Below are 26,375 nucleotides of genomic sequence, written 5' to 3'. Positions count from 1 at the left end.
TGTGTGTGTGTGTGTGTGTTTATTGTAATATTAAAACATATATAATGTTATTTATGAAGAATTACAATCATATTTTGTAGTTCAAATGGTTTTCTATCCAAAGACACCATTTTTTTCATTTCCTCCATTGTATGTACGGTAAACATTGGAATTAGGGTAGGTCAAATTTAGGCGAAAATACCAAAAAATGCCCCAGAGCATAGGGGGTGTTTAACTGTTGATTCTTTGGTAAATCAGTTTGGTAAATCGCAGTTTTGGCGCAGGCTTTGCAAACAGACTTTTACTGTAAGATATGGACCTGAGAGTAATATCACAACATGTAAGTAACCGTGTTAATTCTAATGCCTAATCTGCGATCAGTGATTTCTGATATGTAATGATTTGTGTATAGTCAGATGTTCTTTGTCTCAAAATCATTTATTGCTGTTTATGCATCAGTAAATCAAACCAATGATTTGACGGTCAACTACACATTTTTTTCTCTCAGTAGCTTGAAAATAATCAGTTATTAAATTGTGATTAAATTACAACAGAAAGCGATCAAAGAACCCTTCCTTTATAATAGTAGGAGCTGTCATTCACACAGCGTGAGTTTATATTCAATGATACAGTCTACATGGCACAACAACTTATTTACATCATGTTTGCACAGTTAGTTATGATGGAAGCATTTGTGGAAGTGCAAAACTCGAGTTGCAATGAAGAGATAACTGCATTGCGCATAACAGCCTGTCATCGGCTACAGCACAATGCTCATCGTTGCAACCTTTCAAGCGACGGGAGAAGATCTAAATATAATGCTTTAATCAATAATCTCCATGATTAGTTAATCTCAACAGCTGTAATAGTGAAAACGTAGTAAAAGTTTTTGAGAGAGCTTGACATGTAATACTTATTTCATATGCAAAGATGTTAGCTAATCATAGCAATTCCACTGAAATCTCACAACAGACATGCCCCTTCAAACAGAGCGGACTATTAAATACTTGTGTTACTTGAAGTGTAGCACTTAATCAGAGTTTGCAGTGGCATCATAATTGATTAATTTTACCACATTAACATTGTTATTTCCCTGTTTTATTAATGTGAAGCAGCTTTGAAACAATCTGCATTGTATGAAGCCCTATATTTGACCTGACTTGACACACAGTTTGTCTGTAACAGAACTGACAAATTCATTCATTTGTTGACAAGAAATATTGCTTGAAAAGTGTTCTTGTGCTATTTCAAATAAATACAAAGTTGTATATTTTACAATATAATACAAAGACATTCATAAATTTTGAGTGTGGCCTGCATGAAAATGTTTTTGGTTCAGTGCAGACAGAGCAGGATTTATTCTAAATATCATATAAATATTGTATAAAGGTGTTCAAACATAATCACCAAAAGTTAAGTCATTAATCAGAGTCTTTGTCTGAAATTGCTCCCTATAACCGTATATAGTGTATTATTTCAGGGGACAGCCATTTTGGTGGTGGCTGGAACCATAGTGGATATTATCTATTCAATCCCATGATGCACCACAATAATTACTGTACAACTGGTGTAAGTGGCTAGAGAATACCTATAATGCACTGTGAGGAATGCGTTGAATGAATTCCTGCATCTTGTCAGAAGATGGCATTCGCAGAGAAATCATATTAGTGTAAGTTAAATCACGGTCCATCCACAGACAAAAAACAGGGAGAAAGTCAGGTTACGCAACACTAACAATTGCATCACTCACCTCTCTCACAGGTTCGATCCCAGTATCCGGTACTGGTGCAGTCACAGATGAAGCGATTCCAGCCCTCTTTGCAGATGCCGTTGTTTTTGCAGGGGTTGCTGTCACACTGTTTGCCCGTTACTTTGCTGCAAGATGACTTGATTCCAACTCCGTTCTGTGCCTCTGCGATCTGGCGAATGTCTTTACTGCGACCATCTATGAAAAGATCACGGATGCAGCCCACATAGCCATAGTTCAACATAGCAGTCCACAGTTCGGTGGGAAGGACCAGGCCAACACGGTTGTCTGGGAGACCTCCGAGATATAGGTCACCCTCCAGGTCTAGAATCTCATTTTCTCCACTGGCAGTGAATGGAGTCCGACGACTATTCACAGAGATGATACCTGTTCAAAACAAAAACAGGCCTTCAAGAAAGACAAATAAACTCAGCCAAAAGAAGATAATAATGACATGCTGAAAAAATACACACAGAAATATGTACTCAGTCATTATAAAAGTAACCATTACCAATATTTGACCACAGAATGGTGCTAACCAATGAAAATCAATGTAAAACAGTGTAATAAATATAGAAATATACAGATATGCACATTTGTGTGTGTTTACATGTTGTACTATTCCGGTGGGGACTTAAACCTGAATATACCCTGACTCATGGGGACTTGTATCACTGTGGGGATGACTGAATATATGGTTTGTACAGTTCAAAAACCAATATGCCTATGAATAGTGCCCACAAGGATAGCAAACCAGATGTGTGTGTGTGTGTGTGTGTGTGTGTGTGTGTGTGTGTGTGTGTGTGTGTGTGTGTGTGTGTGTGTTAAAGTGTTCTGACACAATGATGTACTAAAGGATATAGGCAGGCAGGAGTTTCAGAATAGAAACATCAATAGTTCAGTGTGGAGGCACTGGCAGATTGAGGGGGCACTCTGAGTTCCTCTACTGGTCTTTATTATGTGAGTATTCTTGGTCTCTCAACACCCACATGTCTATATATTTGTCTCTGCCCACTGTTACTGAGAAATACAAGTTGTATGATTAATCATACAAGGCGCCAATCCCCTTCCCTGAACAGATAAACAACCTATTCACCAAAACTATTGCGACTGAATGAAATGTGAAAAACAAGCATTATTTCAAAATCGAGCACTTTTTTATTATTATTATTTACATTATTACTAACAGCCTGTGTAAATGAGCATACATTTCATGTCCAGCTTCTGTTCCACCTTTGAAATGCACAGATGACTTTTGTTGATGTTGATTCAATTTTCAATAAAATAAAAATTATAAGTTAATTATAAGTTAAGCCCCTACATATATAGTGCTGGGTAAATCTCTTACAAATTGTAGTCTGTTATTGATTACAAATTATCACATGATGAAAACTCTAGTCAGTTATGTAATTTAGATAACCCTTTTTAGATTATGTATTATGACTACTTTTGGATTACTTTTAGATTACTTATGACCTAATTATCTACATTTTTACATTTGAAATATTTGTTTTGTTTACCAGCATGCCAATGTGACCATTAACCATGTATGTATATATTTGTTCAAAAATGTTCATAACCCAAAAGCTGCTAATTTAAATGAAAGAAACGTCAGATTTTAAGCGCTGTCTTAGACTTTTGGACTGCTCTGTATAACATGAACAGAGGCATAGAATAAGAGCCACCCTATTGTGACTTTAATATGGAGAAGTGTCCGTTCTCTGATATGAAGTTTGTGACAACATAATGATTGAGGCTCTAAATCCACACTGTAGTCTTTCACAGAACAGTTATACTGTGCTCAAGAAAAAAAAAGGGAAAAAAGGAAGAAAAAAAAAATCCATACATTTATTATGCTAGATGACTTTTTATTGAAGTCACTTTGTTCACTTTGTTGTCTGCTGTGAAAATGATTTAGAATCAACCCTAATAAGAGTGCTTAATACAAAGAAGTTTAGAAAGGAATGATGTCATTAAGTTACAATTGAGAATAGATTTTTTTTGTGGGTGAAAGCTCTACATTATTGACTTCTTTTTACAGACAATTTGTTGGCAATTTAGATGTCTTTTTAAAACGTTGCAGAAGTTACCCCAAAACTCTTACAAATTTGACAGTTTGATGCCAAAATGGAAACTGTTTAAGCTCCAGAGTTAAGCAAAAAATATTGTGAATATAGTCATGTCTAAAGGGTGTCGTTAGGCATGAAAAAAAGAGAAAAAAAAAAATCACAACACAGCACATCAAGTACTTTAGTGCTTTGGAAAAAATGATTACAGAATAATAATTAATAATTAAAAATAATAATAATATTTTAAACAATATTTTATTAAACAAACTCATACAAGTGTCATGCAGATCTGAAGGATTCAAGTTCTTTGCTAAGTTTGGTGCAAAACTACGGAGCCCCGCACATGGCATTCAGGACGAAAATAGTAGGCTAAATCGTGTGCACAATTTACTAATTTGTTCCCTCAATTTATGAATTGTGTGCACGATTTACTTATGCGATCCCTCGATTTGCTAAATCATGAAATGATTGATAAATCGAGAGAATAAATTATTAAATTGTGGGCATGATTAAGAAAATCGTGGGAATGAATTAGCAAATTGAGGGAACAAAAAAGTAATCATAGTGTACATTTTAGTACATCGAAGGAACGAATTAGTAAATTGTGCATGTGATTTATTTATTTTTTCTTGCATGTCATGTGCGGACTCCATACAAAACAACACTTTACTTTTAAGATACCTGATGTTCTGGAGAAAATGAATCTGCTCACCTGATCTTCCATCTCTCTGGATGTCCACATGGTGCCATGCTCCGTCATTGACCTTACTCTGTGTGGCTTTGACTTTAATCGTTCCTGATCCCATGTCCAGCAGTAGATAGATATTTCCATCTAGAAGTTCCACAGCGAAGAAGTCCACTTTGTTGCTCTTCTGGCTACGAGCATCTTTCTTCTCCTGGGGCTTACCTTGTGTAAAAAGGATTAGTCCGTTGGGCTCTGAGGTGCGGAAGTCAAAGGAAATGGAGCCCACACGCTTGGTGTTCCACTTGGGCAGGCTAAGGAAGGATTCTGGTGTCTCAAAGGAGATAGGGTCTAGTGTGGGGACATTTTCACATTTAAACACAACATCCCCTTGTAGCTTCATCTTGGGGTCTGCGATGCGGGCCAGGCGAGAAAGTTCCAGTCGTATGTCGTTGTTTTTGTAGACCACCTAGAATTGGAAAAACACATGATGGGCAACCTAAAAAAATAGAGCAGCCTTTGCCTTTTTTTGTTTTCATTTGACTTTACTAAAGTAAAAATTAAATTAATCATACATTTGTCAATCTAAATATTTAACAGGTTTTACAAGTACTGGGACACATTCTGCATGCCAAACGCCAGTGAAATATTTTCATAATTAACATGAACTACACCTGTGGTTGTGCTAATTCAAGAGGTACTTAATCCATTAAATCCATTTAGCTAGAAGCCATTGGAAAATGGCTCAGATAAATTTGTTCACTACAGAAAAGATTTATTATTATTATTATTATTTTATTTATTTATTTAGATTTTTTTTACATGTTAATGATACAAATGAATTTTAGGCATTTTTAAGTATCCTTAGTATACAAATATTAACAACTGTGTGGCCCCTGTGTGTAATATATTTATCAAGGCATAACAAAATATAAATTAACAGTATTTTAAACAACCAAACAAATAAATAATAATAATCATAAATGATAATAATAATGTCACGGTTCTGTTTAGTTAGTTTCATTATCATGGACTTTTAGTTTGTTTTAACTAGTTTCCTGTCATCCTTTGTTCAGTTTTCAAATAATAATAATAATAATAATAATAATAATAATAAATGGCAATGTATGTAATTTGTAGTAATTTGTAATACTGTACATTTGTGTGTAAAATTCATAGAAAAAAAAAGAAAAAACAAGTAACTTTTTTTATATTAGTTTTTTAATTTATTTATATATTTATTTTTTATTACAGTTTATGCCCCGGACATATTGGTAAAAATAACACAGCTACTGAAAAGCAAAATCCTTGATACACTAGAATACATTAGAAGACATTCAAAGGATGTGCTGTGATATTGTGCCCATTTACCAAGGCAAAGACTCATATATAGAGTCAGCTATGCATTATAGCCAAATACAACACAATACAAAGAGAGAAGAACTGTAAATTGAAATTCACTCAAGCAGAAAATTAAAAGACTTTTTCCTTCTTTTCCTCCTTAAAGAAAGAGCTCTTGCTGCTATATAGGACACTCTGTGCACAGCAAACAGCAGTTCTGTTAGAGAACACAGCTGTCAGCAAACAGATTTTGAAGCTCCAGGATTACAGATAATCCTGGAAGATTTGACAGTAAATCAACACAGGTGCCCTTCATACTAACTGCAGCAACTGCAGAGAGAGAGCATGATGAACTCTGGAAAGAGTTTATTTCAGCTGCACTAACATTATCACATTTCTTTTCTCTATTTATAATCTGGCCTGGATCAGCATCGGTCTACCATCAACCCCAATTATCCCACACTTCCTAATCATCTGTGTTGCAATATAGTTGTGCCAATATAGCAGTAGGTTTCCAGAAGTAAACAATACTATACATCTTTCAGATAGAAATTGTTTTTAACATTAACATATAAACCTTTCAAGATTAGGACAAATGTACTCAGTTACTAACATAACTATGGGGAAAAACTCCTTTTTTCCGAATAATGAAGCCCTTTCAATAATGCAGTGTAACTGCATGGCCATTGCTTCGTGCAGTGAAATTAAAAAACAAACCAATGGCTCGGCAGCGAAGCTGCACAAGCCTATGGCGACAAAGCCTGCCACAGCCCGCCAGAATGGGCGGGGCATATGGCTATATAAGCGGGCACTTCGCCATAGGATCCTCAGGCAGCTACATAGCACGGCCAGCCACGCAGTACTCTTTCCCGTATCTCAGGGAACCTAAGTTACGTTAGTAACCGAATACATTCCCTATCGATATTACACTCGTACTGCGTCTGCTAAGACGTTATGGGGAACCAGTACAATCCCGCCGTGCTATGCTAGAGGAACGACTAATACTTGAATTTGCCTTAAGCACCAAATGGGGCCCAGAGGGACCAAGTATTTTGCAGGGAAGCCCCACAGAAGGCAATAGGGCCAAACTCACAGAGGTCAGCCCGGCGCTGGGTAATTGTTTCAAGAGAAATTGTACATCCTCGGAACCCAGTGGGGGCCAAGAGCGCACAGTGAAGAAGGCAAACACCTGAAACACTGGTTTTGCCATATGGCCAGAGTGAGTCCATTTAAGCAGAAAGCACCCGGGCCAGGACATCCAGATTATAAAACCTGGTAATGTGGATGGCGAGGCCCAGCCGGCCACTGCACAAATCTCTGCAATGGACACACTGCTAGACCAAGCCCAGGAAGAGGCAACGCCTCTTGGTGAGTGGGCTCTTACTCGCATGGAGCATTGAAGGCCCAAAGAAGAATATGTTAGCGTGAAAACTTCGATTATCCATTTGGAAAGTCTCTGCTTCGTGACTGGAGACCCTTTGATGTGGTCACTGAAGCATACAAAAAGCTGTTCCGACTGCCTGAATGGGGCAGAACGCCCAATGTACATTCTCAAGAGCAGAGTAAATTCAGCTCTTGTTCCTGCCTCGAAGAAGGAAGCGCCGATAAAGCTATTAACTGTGCTCTGAACGGAGTCGAGAGCACTTTTAGGTACATAACTATTCCTCAGCTTCAGGACAACCTTGAAGTCACTGGGCCCAAATTCAAGGCAGGTGGGGCTCATCGAGAGCACATGCAGATCTCCCATACACTTCACCGATGCTAACGCCAGTAGCATAATGGTTTTTAACCACCTGGGGTCGGCAAAGACGTCGGCGGGAGCACCTGCATATTTTCCAGATGACAGAGAAAAGAACTTAAAATGCTCTGTCACTTTTGATCAGACACATACATGTAATATATCACTTGAATCTGTAAAGGGTGTACCTTTATTTTGTGTATTCTCACAATATCAACAAAACTTCATGCTTTCGCAAAATAAAGAAAACAAACTGGGTGGTTTTCACTCAGTCTTCACTGTGTCCGCAAACTGCTTTTAGAAATGCGTCACTAAAATGAACTGAAACTCAGCAAATACTTTACACACAGACATGATAAATATATATATAGAAAGCTTGTCATGTCTACTCTTAAATGAAGTAACTCTTACCGAAAAAACAAATATTCTGTGATAAAGTAATCACAGGTCACGCGCTGCTCGCGGTATTGATATTACAAATCTCCATGTGAGACGCACAACATGTAAATGCCCACATCACCGTAAACAAAGCAGCAACGTGTTCATCTCAGATACTTTTTGTTTTTGGAAGAAGACGAAGACAGGAATAAGCCTTGTATTTACCTCAGAAGACGTGCTGAGTGCTTTGTTTACCTCAAAAACAGAACACGAGTGTGGCTGGAGACAGCAAAGGAGATCTTTCATGCCGAGTAAGAAATTTTTCTTATTTGTATTAGATAATGTGTTGTTGTGACATAAACTTTTTCCAAACTACAATTACAGATTAAAATGTGTGAAATCGAGTGCAATATTTTGAAATATGATAGGCAACCTTTCATTACATCTAAATGTACAGCGTGAGGATGGTTTTATGTTCTACAAACAATACTATATAAAAGTATGGTTTTGACTATGTAAAAGCAATGTCTAAGAATGTTTAAACCAATCATTACTTTGAAATACCCTGTCTGCAAATGTTCAAACATGTGCTTACCAATAATAATTTAGTTTCTCAGATATAGAATGTCCTTACTATTTGCGCATCTTTGGTATAAAATCACGTGGAAAATGTAAGTGATTGCTAATAATAATAATTGTGAGCAGAAAATCATACTATTAGAATGATTTCTGAAGGATCATGTGACACTGAAGACTGGAGTAATGATGCTGAAATGTTAGAAACTGTTTCAATTTTCATTAATGAAAATGCATCACCGCAACACCGCAAAATAACACAAGAATGGCACGCAAGTGAAATCATACTGAAAATCATACTGAGCAAGTGCACAGTACAGTAATTGTACTTTTATTATGCCTAGACTATATCGTAATATTATTTGTGGTTGATAATGTTAAAATGTAGTTTCTTTGTTATTGGCATTCTGTTTTCTTGTGAAGTATGCATACTATACTAAGGTATTGTGGGGGGGGGGGGGGTGCTAACGATTGTTTATACAATCCTTTTAGGAATGTGAATACACCACTCTTGCCTTCACCTGCATCTCACACCAAAAGGGGATGCTCGTTCAGTTTTCAACTCCATTCAGAATCTTAGAGTAAGTGTGCATTCACTATTTTACAGATGTTACTTTAATTTGATGTATTTGCTGTATGGTAAAATATGTTTGCTATGTGGTTCTTGTGTTCTTTGTTTCAAAAATTAGTACCAGTATCAGTGAACATCACAATAATGTTAATAATGTAGTTTGTGTAAACAGCATGCTTACTTTTTTTAATTCAAATGTGAGAATAACAGTGTAAAAGAACCTGTTGTAAAGAGAGCCAAACCTAAGCAGCCCAATCAGTCAGGGAAAACAGAGACTGATGTTGATATGTTCCACAGGCTCTGTGATTCCTGCCCACACAAGATCCTGGACCACAGCTAAGACCATGTGATGCACACACTACCATGAGTCTATTTAAAATGTTGTTCTAGTTTTCTGCTGTTGTTTTGGATATTTTGGATATTGCACCCATGACGTCTTGACTCTTGTGTTGTTGTTTTGTTTGTTTGTTTCTAATAAACTGTTCAACTGCACTCTCAAGTGAATCTTAAGTTATTGTATGTGATAGTTACATATATTCTAAATAAACTACAAACAAAAAATATATACATTTATAAATCTTTCTTGTAGCAATTCCCTCTCACTCACATACCTGACTGAAAGGCTTATTATGCAGGCCTTTGTCATCTCAGGTGTGAATCACAGCATTATGCATGACCATTCACGCCCCCTCATATATACCTTTTCTACCCAAAAAGTGTCTTAGAAAATTTAAATAAATATATTTTAATCTAAAATTTAATTAATAAAATAAAACAAACATTGTTTTTTTTTTCAAAAAAACAGAATCACATACATACATGCTGCTCACATATTATTGTGCCCAGTGTTATTAAACTTTAGCCATTAAAATAAGCAACTGAAAAAAACAAATGTCAAGGCATGTCAAAACTTCTCCAGGGCCCCAAAACACCCTCAGACCCCAGAGGGTTAACGTCAGGGGATGAAGGTCAATGGACTGTAGCGGCTCAAAGGGAGGAGTTTTCAGAGTCCTCACCACCGTGGGCAGGTCCCGTGCAGGGATGGTGATAGGGCGAAGCGGGTTGAGCCTTCTAGATGCCTTCAAAAAATTAACAACTAGGATGTGCCTGGCCACCGACTGGCCAGCTATAGGAGCGTGTGAGGTTGCTATGACTGCTACATAGACCTTGAGCGTGGAGGGGGAATGACCCTTATCCAACAGCTCTTGCAGGAAGGACAATATAAGAGATATGTTGCAGCAAAATGGGCGGTACACCAGGCAGAGAAGACAGACCATTTAAAGGCATAGAGACATCTCGTAGAGGGTGCTCTAGCCTGAGATACTGTATTTAGCACCCTCTTGGGGAGGTCCACAGGCTCCCATCAAGAGGCCAGAGGTGCAGAGCCCACAGCTTGAGCTGGGGGTGCCATATCATTCTGTTCACCTGAGAAAGAAGGTCCCATCTCAGGGGAATGGGCCACAGGGCTGCTGAGAGCAACCGGGACAGCTCTGCAAACCAGTGTTAGTTCCTCCAGAGCAGGGCCACCAACAGAACCTTGTGTTTCTGTTCCCGGATTTGCCTGATGACTTGTGGGCTTAGGGCCATCAGGGGAAAAGTGTAAAGGAGGAGGTTGGGCCAGTCATGGGGCAAAGCATCCCTTTCCTTCGAAAAGTAAATTGAGGACTAAGAGTCTTTCCAAGGGGGCAGAGCTGCTACACAGGCCCGGTCCACATTGACACAAAGGCATCCGAGACGCCAGGTGTAGGATGGAACTCATGGTTTCAGCCAGTACTGAAGGAGACGCATGCAAAGCAGGCCCAGCTGAAGTTCCTGAGATGCAGAGGCCATAAGGCCCACCGTCTTCTGAAACACCTTTGGACAGCGAATGTCCCCAACATTGAATGACCACGCCAGCTCATGAACTGGCCAGTGCATGACCAGATGTGACTACCACCCTCATTCAGTCGAGAACTGTTCCCAGGAACGATATCTGTTGGCTGGCAAAATTGACCCCGAGTCCCAGGCATCCTAAGTGGCTTAGGAGGAAGGATCTGTGAAATAGTAGCTCATCCTCTGACTGGGCCAAGATGAGCCCATCGTCAAGGTAATTCAGAATGCAGATTCCCTTCTGTCTCAGCGGTGAAAGAGCCGCTTTCATGCACTTCTTAAAAGTGCAAGGAGCAATGGACAGTCCAAAGGGAAGGACCATGTATTGATATGCCAATCCCTCAAAGGCAAATCTCAAGAATCATCTGTGGTGGGGGGCTATCTGCATGTGAAAGTAAGCGTCTTTCAGATCCAGCGAAAGAACAGTCCCCTGGGCACCCTTGAAAGAGGATTTGTTTCAATGTAATCATCCTGAACGGCCATTTTATGAGGGCATGATTCAGGTACCTGAGATCGAGGATGGGCCTCAGGTCGCCATCCTTTTTGGGAACGAAGAAGTAGCAGCTGTGGCAGCCTGACTCGCTCTGAGCTGGGGGAACCATTTCTATGGCTCCTATCGCCAGCAAATTCATCTCCTCGAAGCACAGGACGCATATGTCTTTGCTTTAATCCAAGATGGCAACCACGCCGCTGAATTGCGGGATCTTCGAGTGAATTATAGTGAATAACCTCGTTTTATTATCACCAAAACCCAGTCTGGCACTCCAGGGATGGCCTGCCAGGCATCAGCCCGCGTGACAAGGGGTTGGATTAATTTGAGTGGCTGGGGACCCCACGCTTGTGATAAAAATCAATGTGAAATTTGCTCTCGTTTGAAAATGCCTTCAAAAAATGTTTCACTAGACTTAATGCTCTCATAGCGAAAGCAGTCAGCCTCCGTTTACGCTGCTTCAGCAAGGGTGTGGCCCAGATGCGTCCAATCTGAAGCTGTCGGTGATAATAATCATTAGTGACAGCATTCTCCTTTTTATCCACCTAAAAAGATCAAACCGCTCATTAGAAGAGGGGTACTGATGATTTCTATGTGTAAGCACACTGGCAGATCAAAAGTGCTACATGCATTCTCTCAGATCCGCTCGTAGCGGATGAGTGGAGGGGCAGGACCCCCTTCAATGAAGAAAGCGAGCCGCGAGCAAAGCAGAGCCAGACATAAACTCTCGTAGTGAGAGCGGTCTGTCTCAGCGAGCGCAGCCTCAGCATGGGCATGGCCCAGGCAAGAGGCACATTCAAATAAGAAGCTGTCAGAGATTATGAATCATTGGTGACAGCATTCTGCTCTGAACTGCCTAGAAGGATTGAGCCACTCAACAAACAAGAGGCGTCAATCCTCACGTGTTAACACACTGGCGGATCAAAGAGCTGCGAGGAGAGTGATGCATGTAGGGGCTTTGATGGCATTAAATCACTCAAGCCTGATCGCTCATTCCATCTCAGTGAGCGTGCAGTCTCTGCGTGGGGGCTGCCCAGACAGGGGATGCACTCACTGCCCTTCTCACTACCACACTCGCAGTGCAAAATTTGCAACATCTCTAAAAATTTTGCTCAATTAGAACTTACCTCTTAGAAATAAGCCCTTTTAGGCTCACCGGATGGCGGCAGGGGACCAGCTGGGACCACTGCTGCTGCAACGCTGAAGGCAGTGGAGAAGCAGTGGATCAGCCAAGCAGAGGGTCGCTGGTTCAGCTTGATCCAATGCAAAGGCGATTGTATGGTGAGAGGCTTCAAGTCTCGTAGATCAGCGAAGAACATCGTCGCTGAAGGAGAAAAAAATCTGAAGATCCTATGGCGAAGTTCCCGCTTATATAGGCAGATGCCCCGCCCATTCTGGCAGGCTCTGTCAGGCTTTGTCGCCATAGGCTCATTGGTTTGTTTTAAAATTCACTGCACGAACCAATGGTTGTGCAGTTACACTGCGTTATTGAAAAGGCTTCAGGAGAAAAATTTGGAGAAAAAGGGAGTTTTTTTCCCATAGCGTCTTAGCAGTATTGGTAGGGAACTAAATGTCATTGGCCAGACTCTTTGATATGTCCCATCCCAAGCCACCATAGTTATGCTGCAATTGTAGAGAGAGAGAGAGAGAGAGAGGGAGAAAACTGTTCTTTCTACAGTACCTGGTGAAACAAAAATACAAAGCCTTTTCAAAGCTGAAACCCAGAAAATGTTTCCTCAGCGTTTCTGTTCCTTTCCTCCAATCAACATTTCCTGCACTGGAATGTAGTTATGCCTCGAGTTATGATTCCAATGGCCATTACCTCTACCCGATCGATAGCAGTATAATGGAAAATAATTTGCAGAAAGATGGTGTGGGTAGGGAAGTCCACAGACTCAGATACATTATCTAAAGTTACACCCTCGCTTTATCACCATATCCGGGGGCCACCCTCTGTCCCCAGAGTGTCATTTATAATCAAAGCCAGCCTTTAACAACTCTATAGGTTCTCTGTCTTGACTCTCTCCCTCTGTGAGCATGGGGGCTGCTCTGTATCGATTGGGCTCTGGGAGCGGGGAATTGACCCTAATCTATCTAGACTCATCTAGACTGTCTTGGCATGTTATAGGGATCTTGGTGCTGCATTAAGCCCAGGATTAATGAGAAGTGCCACTAAGTAGAAACATGTAGACAAGTAGACGCGTAGGGAGAAGCACCGGGTGACACAGTTGGGTGTGAAATTTCTAAATGAATATTTCAAAGGAGAAAATTCCAGAGTTGTTCAAATTATTAGAGGTTACATTTTGATACTAAATTTCTATTGTTAACTAGTCATTTGTATCATTGCACCACAGATCTTGGTGAACAAGAATCAACTATGAAGCAAGTCCATAAATTGTTCAAAATTGTCTCCTTGCCTTAAACCAATTCAAAATCGTACGTTTATGATAATTATTTATAATTTGAGCTGTCGGATCAGATTTTTGCAGGTAATGTCAGTCTTATGTCATTGTATTTGTGTTGTAATGTCACATCTTTAAACAAAGAGAAGAAGGTCCAGCTATCAGAAAGCATGCATAGAGCAATCAGAGGTGTGTTAATATTTCTGACAGCTTGTAGCCGTAACTAATGAGCAACACTAACACAATGAATTGTTCAAGAAGGCAACCATCTGAGGAATCATCTGTTGTTTCAACAAAGAAACCTTGTTCAGAAAAGATCTTACAAGCAAAAAGGTTAATTTTAAAACATTTATTCCTGATAAGCCATAACAACAGTTGAAGACTTGCCCAAAAAACAAAACTTACGGATATTCATATAATTTTTATTTTTGAGGGGGTGAGCTCAGACATTGTTGATTACAATCCCTCTGATAAAATGATCGCCTGTAACCATGAGTACAAAATGTATACATTTACTTTAACTTTCTCCCCACCATTGACAAAATTTTCCATTATGTACAAAACAACGCTTCTCTGCCACTGCTGGAATTTTCTGGAAATTCATGTTTTCACTGTTATTCATTAGGGGGTGCTATTACGCGTCCTCTGAAATAATAAAGAATCTCTAGATCCAAAAACAACCAAATGAGCAGCAGAAACCAGTTATAGAAGCACTGCTTATGCGCATGTAAGCTCATGTGATCATCAAATGTTCAACAGCATATAAATTAAAACTGCCTAAAGCTGCTGAATAAAATGCCAAACACACAAAGAGGTATAGGACTGTGCATGCTTGGGGGTGTTGATGAACATTACCTATTCAATCTATGTTTTTTAATTTTCATTCTGAATCCAATTCGGATTTCAGCTTTTTGTTCAAAATATTACTTTTTTTAGGAAACTTACCCACATTCATGTTGTTCTAAACCTGTAGGATTGTGTTATCCATACAATGGAAGTCAATGGGCAACAAAATTGTCTGGTTACCAACATTCTTCAAAAAATCTTCTGTGCTCAAAGAAAGTCATACAGGTTTGGAACAACTTGAGGGTGAGTGACTTTTTGGGTGGACTAGCCCACTCATTCACACCAAGAATGATAACCATGCTCTTACAGAATAGAGAAGGCCACACCACAACTACAGTATTATTACATCTTATGATATCACTTTTAGAGCAATTTTGCTCCCAGCTGATGAACAATAAAACACTCTATGATTCAATCCTAGGAATTTTAAAGTATGCACTGCAATTGTGATCACACAACAGCTGAAGCATGCACTATAAAGAGAACGTTGGTGTAGGTACAAATATAGTTATCATTATAGTTATCATTCTTGGTGTGAATAAGATTTAATTCTGTGTTCTGTCTCAGATGTCCAAAATGGAGGTTTTGTCAGGTTTAGCTCAAACTAAGGTTATAAATTTCTCATAATGATTTTCCCAGTCTCAGTGATCTGTGGATGCTGATGCTGCACAAAAACATGTTATGGAATGCAAATCTAAAAACTTTTTTCTGTTTCCTGTAATTCATTTTCTAAAGAAAATTTTTCAAAAGGCCCTCAGTGTGTCTGTAACTTCTGTAAAAAAAAAATTAAAATTTAAAAATTTAAAAAAATAATTCAATACAGCAATAGCAATTCTAATACCAATTATTTCTGAATGTAGACAAGGGAACATTGAACTTCCCATATTTATTATGTGATGCAGTACATGATGCCATCGCCTCCAGGGAAACTGCTAAATTATCTGCACAAAAGCAAATGTCATATTTGGTGTCATGGTAGAGATTGTTCATCTCCTGTCATCAAATGTGAAGACAACAATGGCAACCACAAGTTCATCACTGAAACACAAGCCATTGTGGTTGCCCCAGAGCCAATAATCATCACCCCAGACTTCCTGTTCTCCACTGTCTGGTATCACATGACCACTGAACCACATGACCACACAAAGGACGAAATAATAATAACAAACAAGATGCCAAGAAAATATGACAGCATGCACCAGGATAGTGAGATCACAAATTATTCACAGATTTTTATGTAAACTAGAATTGGACAACACTGTAACATAGGCTACATACAGTGGTCGAATTGTAAAAAAAAAAAAAAAAATAAATAAAAAACCCTTCTGGGGTGATGGTGTGTTCATTTTCTTTTTCTTAATGATTAAAAAATGGTTAAAAGGTTTTTATTTAATGAAAATTTAGCCTTATTAAATGAACTTTATACGTTCCCCCCCTTCTTGGGCCTGAAATGGAGCAATTTTGGTCAATATTTAAAAAATATTTTGTTAAATGTGCTTTTGTGCTGCAACCTTGGCTTGTTTAGGCCTGTCCTGGATAAATAATGATGACAATAAAACCACCAGTAGGTGGCAGCAAGCCCTTGTTTTGTTAAATGATTGATTGAATCATTCAAATCAAACGATTCATTCAGAACGGGTGATTCAATTAGAAAACAAACAAGCCTGCGTCCCAAAGTTCATACTATCCATCCTAAATTCTATGTGATATTAGTAATTTCAATACTATTTCGGGCAGATAGGCTGGATAGTATGCACATTGGGACGCCGAGAAAGTGTCCACCTGAATGGGCCATTGAATCACTGGCTCACTTGATTCGTTCAAAAACTGATTCATTCAAGGAACAAAATTGTGTTACTATGCAGGGCACTGTTGTATAAAATAAATAGCTGCTAAAATAGCTGCTAAAAGTACATTGCTTATGCAGTGAAAAACTCATAGATATGTTTTCTTTAATTGCTTGAATTATAAGGTTATTTTACCTGTATTCTAATAGGCTTCATCGCGCAGTGAATGCTTTTAGACACTCAAGACGTGTTTTTGTTTGGTTTTTGCAAAGTCGATGACTAGATAATGTCAGCTCTGCTTTTATTTCTCAATCCCTCACAGTTACGCATACAGCACAATAACATTATGTCAGGGGAATTTTAAATTCTGATGAAGGCAAAATCATAGCTTTTCTGTCTTCTTTTTAAAGAAATTGAAAAGTTGCGCTAAAACCATTTTGTGCAAAAATTTTTGCTTCCGCTTGTTCACAGAACCGAGTTCTGATATGCCAATTGCCGTTATACGTGAATTATCTTAAGTAGCTAATTTTAACATTTCTTTTGCATGATAAGTTTTACATAACACACATTATTAATCCAAAGGGGATGGTAAGGGGGATGGTGGTTTTACTGAGGGGATGCTTTTTGTCATTTTTTTTAACCAGGGGATGCCATCCCCCCGCATCCCTTCTCAATTCGAGCCCTGGTTACATAGACAAATTTTTGGGGCAGACCTGACCTGTTAAAAAGATGTTCTTCGTCCCTCTTGGGGTGGTGCAGCTCATCTGTCTAAAAATATAGCATGTAGTCTTAAGCCGGGTACACACTGTACAATTTTAGCCATGATTTGACTGTCTGAAGCAAATTTTAGAAATCCTAAAAGATTCCTCTGATCCTAGGCTAAAATCTGAAGTCTTTGTTCATTAGTATGACATGTTTACCGAAAGCCAATTAAAAAACGTTGCGATTAAATTTTTACCTCAGAAGAAATTCTGGCAGTGTCAGAAGATTTGGTGCACAGTTCTACAGTGTAACTTCTTCTATGACCAACGTCTTTGTCTTCGTTTTTTAAAGACAAGCCATGATCAAAATTAACGCTGGAGTTTTTGTTGTTATGGTGCATGTCCACTGGAGCTGAAGAGAGCAAGCTCTTTTAATTCATTTATATAGAAGTTGAGCTTCATGCTCATTTTCACAGGAATCAACTAAAAACACTCGCTCCGTTAGCCACCATTTCATTCCTGTGTGTAATGTAGCTCACCTTCACCAAACAAGTCATGGGTTGATGTTTCTTGCATTGGTCTGTTTTTAATGCGTCTTGACTGTCGTATAGTTTGACATTAATGACAGCTGAGATCCTACAGTGTGACAAGTGGATTATGTTTGTACAGTTTGACAAACATCAATTGTAAAGGACTATTATAAACTGCACAGTGTGCGCCTGGCTTTAGTGATAGTTCTTGACTAACTGAGGCCAAGATCATGAAGCAGACAGACTGACCTAACCAATCACCTAATGGCTGCCTCATGTCACAAAAGTCTGATAAATCTCAGCACATAGAAACACCTGAACCCATTTAAGGGTAATCATTTAATTGATGTTCAACAATTAAAAAAAGAGATATAATACAGATAAACAAATTATAGCACTGTGTTTGATGAAGATAAGATCCCTTTCTACAAAAGCACTTTTTTTAAATAATATGATCACAGATCATTACCTACAAACCCAATTCCAAACCCAAGTTGGGACACTGTACAAATTGTGAGTAAAAAAGTAATGGAATAATTTACAAATCTCATAAACTTATATTTTATTCACAATAGAACATAGATAACATATCAAATGTCGAAAGTAAGACATTTTGAAATGTCATGCCAAATATTGGCTCATTTTAGATTTCATGAGAGCTACTTATTTCCAAAAAAGTTGGGACAGGTAGCAATAAGAGGCCTTAAAAGTTAAATGTACAAATAAGGAACAACTGGAGGACCAATTTGCAACTTATTAGGTCAATTGGCAATATGATTGGGTATAAAAAGAGCCTCTCAGAGTGGCAGTGTCTCTCAGAAGTCAAGATGGGCAGAGGATCACCAATTCCCCCAATGCTGCTGCGAAAAATATTGGAGCAATATCAGAAAGGAGTTTCTCAGAGAAAAATTGCAAAGAGTTTGAAGTTACCATCATCTACAGTGCATAATATCATCCAAATATTCAGAGAATCTGGAACAATCTCTGTGCGTAAGGGTCAAGGCCGGAAAACCATACTGGATGCCCATGACCTTCGGGCCCTTAGATGGCACTGCATCACATACAGGAATGCTACTGTAATGGAAATTACAACATGGGCTCAGGAATACATCCAGAAAACATTGTCAGTGAACACAATCCACCGTGCCATTCGCCGTTGCCGGCTAAAACTCTATAGGTCAAAAAAGAAACTGTGAAAAAGTGGAAAACTGTTTTGTGGTCAGACGAATCAAAATTTGAACTTTTTGGAAAACTGGGACGCCATGTCATCCGGACTAAAGAGGACAAGGACAACCCAAGTTGTTATCAACGCTCAGTTCAGAAGCCTGCAGCTCTGATGGTATGGGGTTGCATGAGTGCGTGTGGCATGGGCAGCTTACACATCTGGAAAGGCACCAACAATGCTGAAAGGTATATCCAAGTTCTAGAATAACATATGCTCCCATCCAGACGTCGTCTCTTTCAGGGAAGACCTTGCATTTTCCAACATGACAATGCCAGACCACATACTGTATCAATTACAACATCATGGCTGCGTAGAAGAAGGATCCGGGTACTAAAATGGCCAGCTTGCAGTCCAGATCTTTCACCATTAGAAAATATTTGGCGCATCATAAAGAGGAAGACTTAAGACAGTTGAGCAACTAGAAGCCTGTATTAGACAAGAATGGGACAACATTCCTATTCCTAAACTTGAGCAACTTGTCTCCTCAGTCCCCAGACATTTGCAGACTGTTATAAAAAGAAGAGGGGATGCCACACAGTGGTAAACATGGCCTTGTCCCAACTTTTATGAGATGTGTTGATGCCATGAAATTTAAAATCACATTATTTTCCCCTTAAAATTTTACATTTTCTCAGTTTAAACATTTGATATGTCATCTATGTTGTATTCCGAATAAAATACTGAAATTTAAAACTTCCACATCATTGCATTCTGTTTTATTCACAATTTGTACAGTGTCCCAACTTTTTTGGAATAAGGTTTGTAGATGTGCTTTAATTGACACAAACCTGCCTTAAACCAGACAATTACATTATTTTAAATGATTCTACCCCACAATGATTGTCACACTACGCTGCTGGAAGGAACACGGAGTCGAGAGTAATCGAGAGAGTCTTTAATAATCCAACACGGGTAAATCCAACATGGAACACAGGAGGAAGACACATGTACTGACTTGTAGACCCGACAAAACTAAACTGAAAGGACAAGGGTTTTAAAGACAGGGTAACGAGGGACTAAGAAGACACACCTGGAAACTAATCAATCAAGGACGGACAGAAACTGGGTCACAAAGAACATGGGTAATGGAACACATGCAGGAAAAACACAACATTATGAGTCCAGGGGTGTGACATTACTCCCCCATCCCGGAAGGTATGATCTCACACCGTAGAAAAAACAGAGGTTGTGGGTGGGAACTTGGGAGGAGGTTCCGGTGGAGGACGGACTCCCAGGAGGGGGCCAGCAGACAGAGACCATGGAGGAAGGAGCCAGGGAGGAGACCTGGAGCAGGAGGAGCCCAGCAGGACCCAGGCCACAGCCATAACAGCCCAAGGTGGAGCCGACGGTGGGAGGAGCCATGGAGGAGGAATGGCCACCGACTCCGGGGGCCCACCCACAGCGGCAGAGCAGGTGGAGGAGGAGCCCGAGGCGGAGACGGAGAGCAGAGAGTCAGGGTGATGGGGAGGATCCGGAGGTCCTAGGTGGAACTGACGGTGCCGGCGACTGATGCGGAGATGTGGATCCGGAAGGCCACGGTGGAGCCAGAGTGACAGAGGATTGAGGTGGAGCCGAGGGGATGAAGGAGCCAGACGGAGCCAGAGAGACGGAGGGACGAGGCGAAGCCCGCAGGATGGTTGACGCCAGACAAAGTCGGAGCCGGAGGGACGAGGGAGACAGGCAGAGCTTGTGGACTGCCAGGCCATGGTGGAGAGGAGGGAGCTAGGAGCCATGGTGTAGTCGACGGGTCAACAGCCCAGGCCTCGGAGACAGGAGGCGAAGGGTGAGGGAGACTCAGAGCATGGCGACACTGGAGGATGGCAGTCCCGTGGAGCTCACACCGCAATGATGGTGGGCTGAGGGCGAGCAGAGGGGCTGCCAGATGACAGCGGTGGAGGAAGAAGAACAGGCACCAAAGAACACCATCTTGGAGCAGCCACAGGAGGGCACATTCTAGGAGCTGGCACTGGAGGACACATTCTAAGAGCAGGCACTGGAGGACACATTCTAGGAACTGGTACTGGAGGACACATTCTAGGAACCCAATTTCTAGTGAGCTCTGGGGCTGGAGCCGACACTGGGCTTAACTCGTGAACAGGAGACCATCCTGGGCTTAACTCGGGAACAGGAGCCCATCCTGGGCTTAACTCAGGAACAAGAGCCCATCCTGGGCTTAACTCGGGATAAGGCACTTGAGAATTGGAAGCCCCCTCAGGGCTGGACGAGGAAACCAAGGACGAAGGAGAGCTGGACGGGACCAGCGGAGATGTCGGAGAGAAGAGAGGGGGCAGTTCAACCTCCAGTTCAGATTCCCAGTCTATAAGATACTCCTCATTTTGACCCTTTTGGCGCGCCATATTCAGCTCACCCTCAGCTGCGATGCAGTGGGCAGAGCTCAACTCTGCCATCACACCGTCTGCGGCTCTCTCCCTTGCAGTGGGCACTGTAGCTGGCTCTCGCACCTGGTCTGACGGGTTGGGCTCTGGCTCTCTGTCATCGGTGGGCTCGGGCATGCGCTCCGCACATCGGGGCGATGGTGGGCTGGGCTCTGGGTCTGGAGTGGACCTGGCGAGATCCACCATTGGGCAGCCAGTGAGATGTGAACCATTTCTCACCAGAGTCCACTCCACAAATGGTAGCTGGTGATGTTAGCTAGCAGTAGGAACTGTCTCGTATGGTCCTCGAGAGAACGTCCTTCCTGCTCTAGCAGGAGGAGGAGGAATTTGGGGCAAAGGAGGGGATCCATGTACACAACACTATGGAAAAAATTGGACCGAGGAAAACCGGAAAACAAACAGAGGGTAGACATGCAATTTAAACTTTGTGGGTTGGTCGAGAGTCGAGAGTAATCGAGAGAGTCTTTAATAATCCAACACAGGGGTAAATCCAACATGGAACACAGGAGGAAAACACACATACTGACTTGTAGACCCAACAAAACTAAACTTAAAAGGGACATGGGTTTTAGAGACAGGCTAATGAAGAATTAAGGAGACACACCTGGGAACTAATCAATCAAGGACGGACAGAAACTGGGTCACACAGAACATGAAAAAATTAAAACAAAAAAACAAAATTGAATTATTTTGTTTGATTTTTGTGACAATGATACTGTTATAACCATGAGCCATTTCCAAAAGGCAAAGGTGGAGGTGTTGCTACAAATATTAGTAATATTTTCAGTATTTCTCATAGGTGTTGTTTCAAGTATAATTCTTAATAAGTGATGGTGCTTTAAATTACATAGTGAAACAAGTGTATCTAATTATTTTCTTTTGACATTTGTACTAGCTACTGTATATAGGTGTCATACAGACATTATCAAAGAATTTGCTGATTTTCTATCTGAATTAGAACTGGCTACAGATAAATTCTTAACTGTTGGTGATTTTAATATCCATGTAGATAACTGAATAGATGCACTAGGATTGATATTTATAGAAATTTTAAACTCCATTGGAATAAGACAATCCATGTCAGGACACACTTGTAATTATACTTTAGATTTAATATTGTCACATGGAATCGGCGTTGAAGGAATCAGGCGTTGAAATTCTGCAGCAGAGAAATGTCATCTTAGATCATTATCTAGTCTTTTGTATACTCCATTTAGTCAAAGTAAGAAAATGAACTCCTTGTTACAAATATGAAGAACTATCACTTCTACCTCAAAAGATTGCTTTGTAAATAATTTTTCAGATTTTGTCTAAATTTCTTGGCATATTTAATTGCTTAGAAAAACTTAATGTAGCAACAGAAGAATCTAAATTATGTATGTAACCCCCTTTCCCTGAAGGAGGGAATAGAGACGTTACTTCAGAATATTTCACCTGAGAGCCCTATCACCTTCGAGTGTAACAAAACAAACCAAGAAAGATTCCTCCTTCAGGGAATAGGGGTTACATACATAACCTAGACAGAGAGAGTCACGAGAGAGCCACATTCAATGTTATGTCAGAATGACTGAAGAATCGGGATCCCTATCAAAACACCACCATTGCTGCCACTTCCAGTTCCCTGCGTAAGCCAGCGAATCCCCTCGCAACTGCTGGGGCAGAAGACAGGACAGGACTTAGACTGGGAAGTGTTCATCACTGCTGTTCCCATCACTTGGAAACGCATATTGCATAAGCCCTGAGGCCAGCTGTGTGCCAGCGCATCCATGCCGAGGGTCCCCTCAGACAGGGAATAAAACAAATGGCAATGGGATATGGTTGGAGAGGCAAACAGGTCTACCTGTGTGTCCCTGAATTGTCTCCAAATCAGCTATTTCATCTTGGGGTGGAGTCACCATTCCCCGGAAGTGTGGGCTGTCATGAGAGCTGCATGATTGAGCTCGCTCATGACGTGAATGGCACTTATCGACCTCAGATGCCTCTGACTCCAAAGGAGGAGATGGTGGGCGAGTTGCGAAATGTGAAAGGAGTGTAGACCACCTTGACCACGGTTGAGGTACGCAACGGCTGCAGTGTTGTCCATCCAGACCAGTATGTGCTTGTCATTTAGCCGCAATTTGAAGCGGCACAGCAGAAGCCATACTGCTAGCAACTCGAGGCAGTTGATGTGCCACTGCAGTCGAGGTCCTGTCCAGGAGCCCAATGCTGCATGCCCATTGCACATGGCACCCCAGCTGATGCCAGATGCATCTGTTGAGATAACAACATGCCTGAATACTTGCACTAGGGGAACTTCTGCCTGTAGAAAAGCAAGGTCCGACCAAGGGCTGAAGGTTTGGCGGCAGGATGGGGTGAGTGTGAACTGGAGCATGCCGTACTGCCATGCCCATCTCAGGACTCAGACGTTAAGCCAACGCTGAAGCAACCCACAATTCATGACTGTGGCTGCAGATGCCATATGCCCCAGTAGCCTCTGAAATGGTTTTAGTGGGACAGCTCTTCTGCCACTGAACGAGCAGTTCAGCAGTTCAATTCAAGCAGCTCAGCATCAACTAGGTACGCTCAGAGGAGAGACGTGCCGTGAGGTTGACCGAGTCCAATTCCATACAGAGAAAAGAGATACTCTGCACAAGGGAGAGTTTTCTCTTTTCCTAGTTAACCCAAAGCCCCAAATGGCTGAGGTGACTGAGTACCAGGTCCCTGTGTTCACACAACCACCATCACGACTAAGCCAGTATGAGCCAGTTGTCGAGGTAGTTGAGAATGTGAATGCCTCCTTCCCTCAAAGGTACGAGGGCTGCCTCCACGACTTCCGTAAAGACACAAGGCGACAGGGACAGCCCAAAGGCAAAACCTCGTACTGATATGCCCATCCTTCAAGCGCAAAATGGAGAAACGGCCTGTACTGAGGGAGAATCGAGACATGAAAGTATGTGTCCTTCAGGTCGATTGCTGCAAAACAATAGTGAGGACGAATAGTGATGAACTACAGAAATCGGCTCGGAAAGGCACAGCATCCTGGAGTGGGGACTGAGTGTATGGTGCAACACCTACCTGGCTCCACAATTGGGCAGGGGGCATGTGAGAAGGCATAGCATCCTCGAACTGGGCCCTGGTGAAAGAAGAGGGGGATGAGAGTGGCAAGGCATGAGAGTGGCAAGGCGTTGCGTCGCACACTGCCATCTGCAACCTCTTGGGACCTAGAGATATAGAAAACTGCTCTTTTACTGAAATTTTCAGTGGCCTTGGAGCCAGTGGCAGAACAAGACATGAATTTAAGAAACGATTCTCCACCTGGGAAGGAATGGTGCCCTCACCATAAGGATCCTGGGTCACCCATCTCAGGAACGCCACAAGCGCTGACATTTTACGGGCCTAACAGGGGCAGAGATGGGCTGCGCCACTTTTCTACAGCCAGCTCCATATTGCTGTCTAGGTGGAGGCTGCTGCTTAGTCCATGCTGGAGCAGAGGTGGAGGCTGCAGGAGCGCACCCTTGGTGACAAACAGGTGGAGGAGCTGCAGCAGGATGTGTTTTATAACCCCTATCTGCTAACTGTTGGGCAAAGTTCTCTACTCTTGCATCCCACCTGGGACAGAGCTACCCTTGTGCAATGGCATAAACACCTTGGCCTGACAGCCCTACAAGAGGGCCATAGCATGCAAGGCAGAAGTAGCCTGTCCAGAGGCTCTGTAAGCCTTGCCCATGAAGAATGGCACTGGAGATAGGTGCTGACGATCAGAGTGAGGCACCCCCAGGTACCAATTGTCCAGCCTTGAGCATTCGCGTGATGAATTTTGGTGAGCCCCAAAACTCGTGGCAGCCAGGGAAAGCATAGCAGTCAGCTCTGGATCTGACTCAGGCAATGCTACTTTCCCCGAAGGAGGCAATGCAGTCGAATATTCATCCCCAAAGCCTTGCTCATTCCCTGATGCAGTGATTGACATCCTGTCATCTGCCGGAGCCCTGAATGAAACGAGGACCATCAGTCCCACTCCGGAACTCCACAGGTTGCTGGAGGAGTGAGGGGCCCACAGAGACATACTTGTCAGAAAGTTGCAACTTTAGACTTAAAGGAAATTAAAGAGAACAGTCTGAAACCATGGTGTAACAAACACAAACCCGCCATCAAGTGAGCAGCCTGGAAAATGGGTATTTCGCATTGCGTGGAAGGACAGTACTTCTACTTACAGAAAGTCCTTAAAAACTGCAAGATCTGCTTAGTTTTCAACTTATTTAGAAGAAAACTAACACAACCCTAGGTACAACACATCAGTAATGACTTTGTAAATTGTAAATTTGTAAATGTGTACATTTTTGTAAATTACATGATCAATAATATCAGAGAGAAAATTATAACCATGCAGCCATCTGCTGCTACATGGCATCAGACAGTGCACTATAGACCCCATGAGGAACAATTCCATTAATTATTTGCTATAGGAGAGGAAGAATTGTATATATTGTTACAGCAACTAAACCAACAAAATGTATACTAGATGGTATACCAACTAAGATATTGAAAGACATGCTTTCAGAAGTTGTATAAGCTCTAAGCTCTTCTTAATATTATTAATTCATCATTGTCATTAGGATATTTCTCAAAAACTTTCAAGCTAACTGTTATTAAGCCTCTCATAAAAAATACATTATTTGATCCTAGAGAATTAGTTAACTACAGACAGATCTTAAATCTTCTTTTTGTCAAAAATACTAGAAAAGGCAGTAACTATGTTTCTTCTTAATCAGAAATATTACCTGTCAGGATTGAGTATCATAGTACTCTCATCAATTACAAATGACTTGCTCTTACCATCTGATCCTGGTTGCACCTCACTACTAGTGTTACTGGATCTTAATGCTGCATTTGACAGTATTGACCACAACAATCTTTTGAATAGGCTTAATAGTGATGTTGGCATTAGTGGAATTGCACTGGCATGGTTCAAATCATATTTATCTGACTGTCATCGATCTGTATCAGTAAATGAAGAGTAAATGTCATATTGATCACAACTTCAGTATGGAGACTGAATGGCTCAGTACTAG

At 41.1% G+C, this 26,375-nt stretch overlaps 1 protein-coding gene across 6 annotated transcripts in view; it reads right to left on the bottom strand.

Moving 5' to 3' along the window:
• Positions 1-26,375, bottom strand: part of LOC109108241 (neurexin-3b-like) — a 352,875-nt gene that overhangs the window by 221,083 nt on the left and 105,417 nt on the right. For all 6 annotated transcript variants that reach the window (XM_042777425.1, XM_042777419.1, XM_042777423.1 and 3 more), the window contains 2 exons: positions 4,508-4,946; positions 1,730-2,113 (listed from right to left, as the gene is read on the bottom strand). In XM_042777425.1, the coding sequence (XP_042633359.1) occupies positions 1,730-2,113; positions 4,508-4,946 (823 nt within the window). The remainder of the gene's footprint in view (positions 1-1,729; positions 2,114-4,507; positions 4,947-26,375) is intronic.

Source organism: Cyprinus carpio, chromosome A20, assembly GCF_018340385.1.
Source record: "Cyprinus carpio isolate SPL01 chromosome A20, ASM1834038v1, whole genome shotgun sequence".
In the NCBI taxonomy this organism is placed as follows: Eukaryota; Metazoa; Chordata; class Actinopteri; order Cypriniformes; family Cyprinidae; genus Cyprinus; species Cyprinus carpio.
Note: the sequence above shows the minus strand (reverse complement) of the source record. Positions and strands in the feature narration are given on the sequence as shown.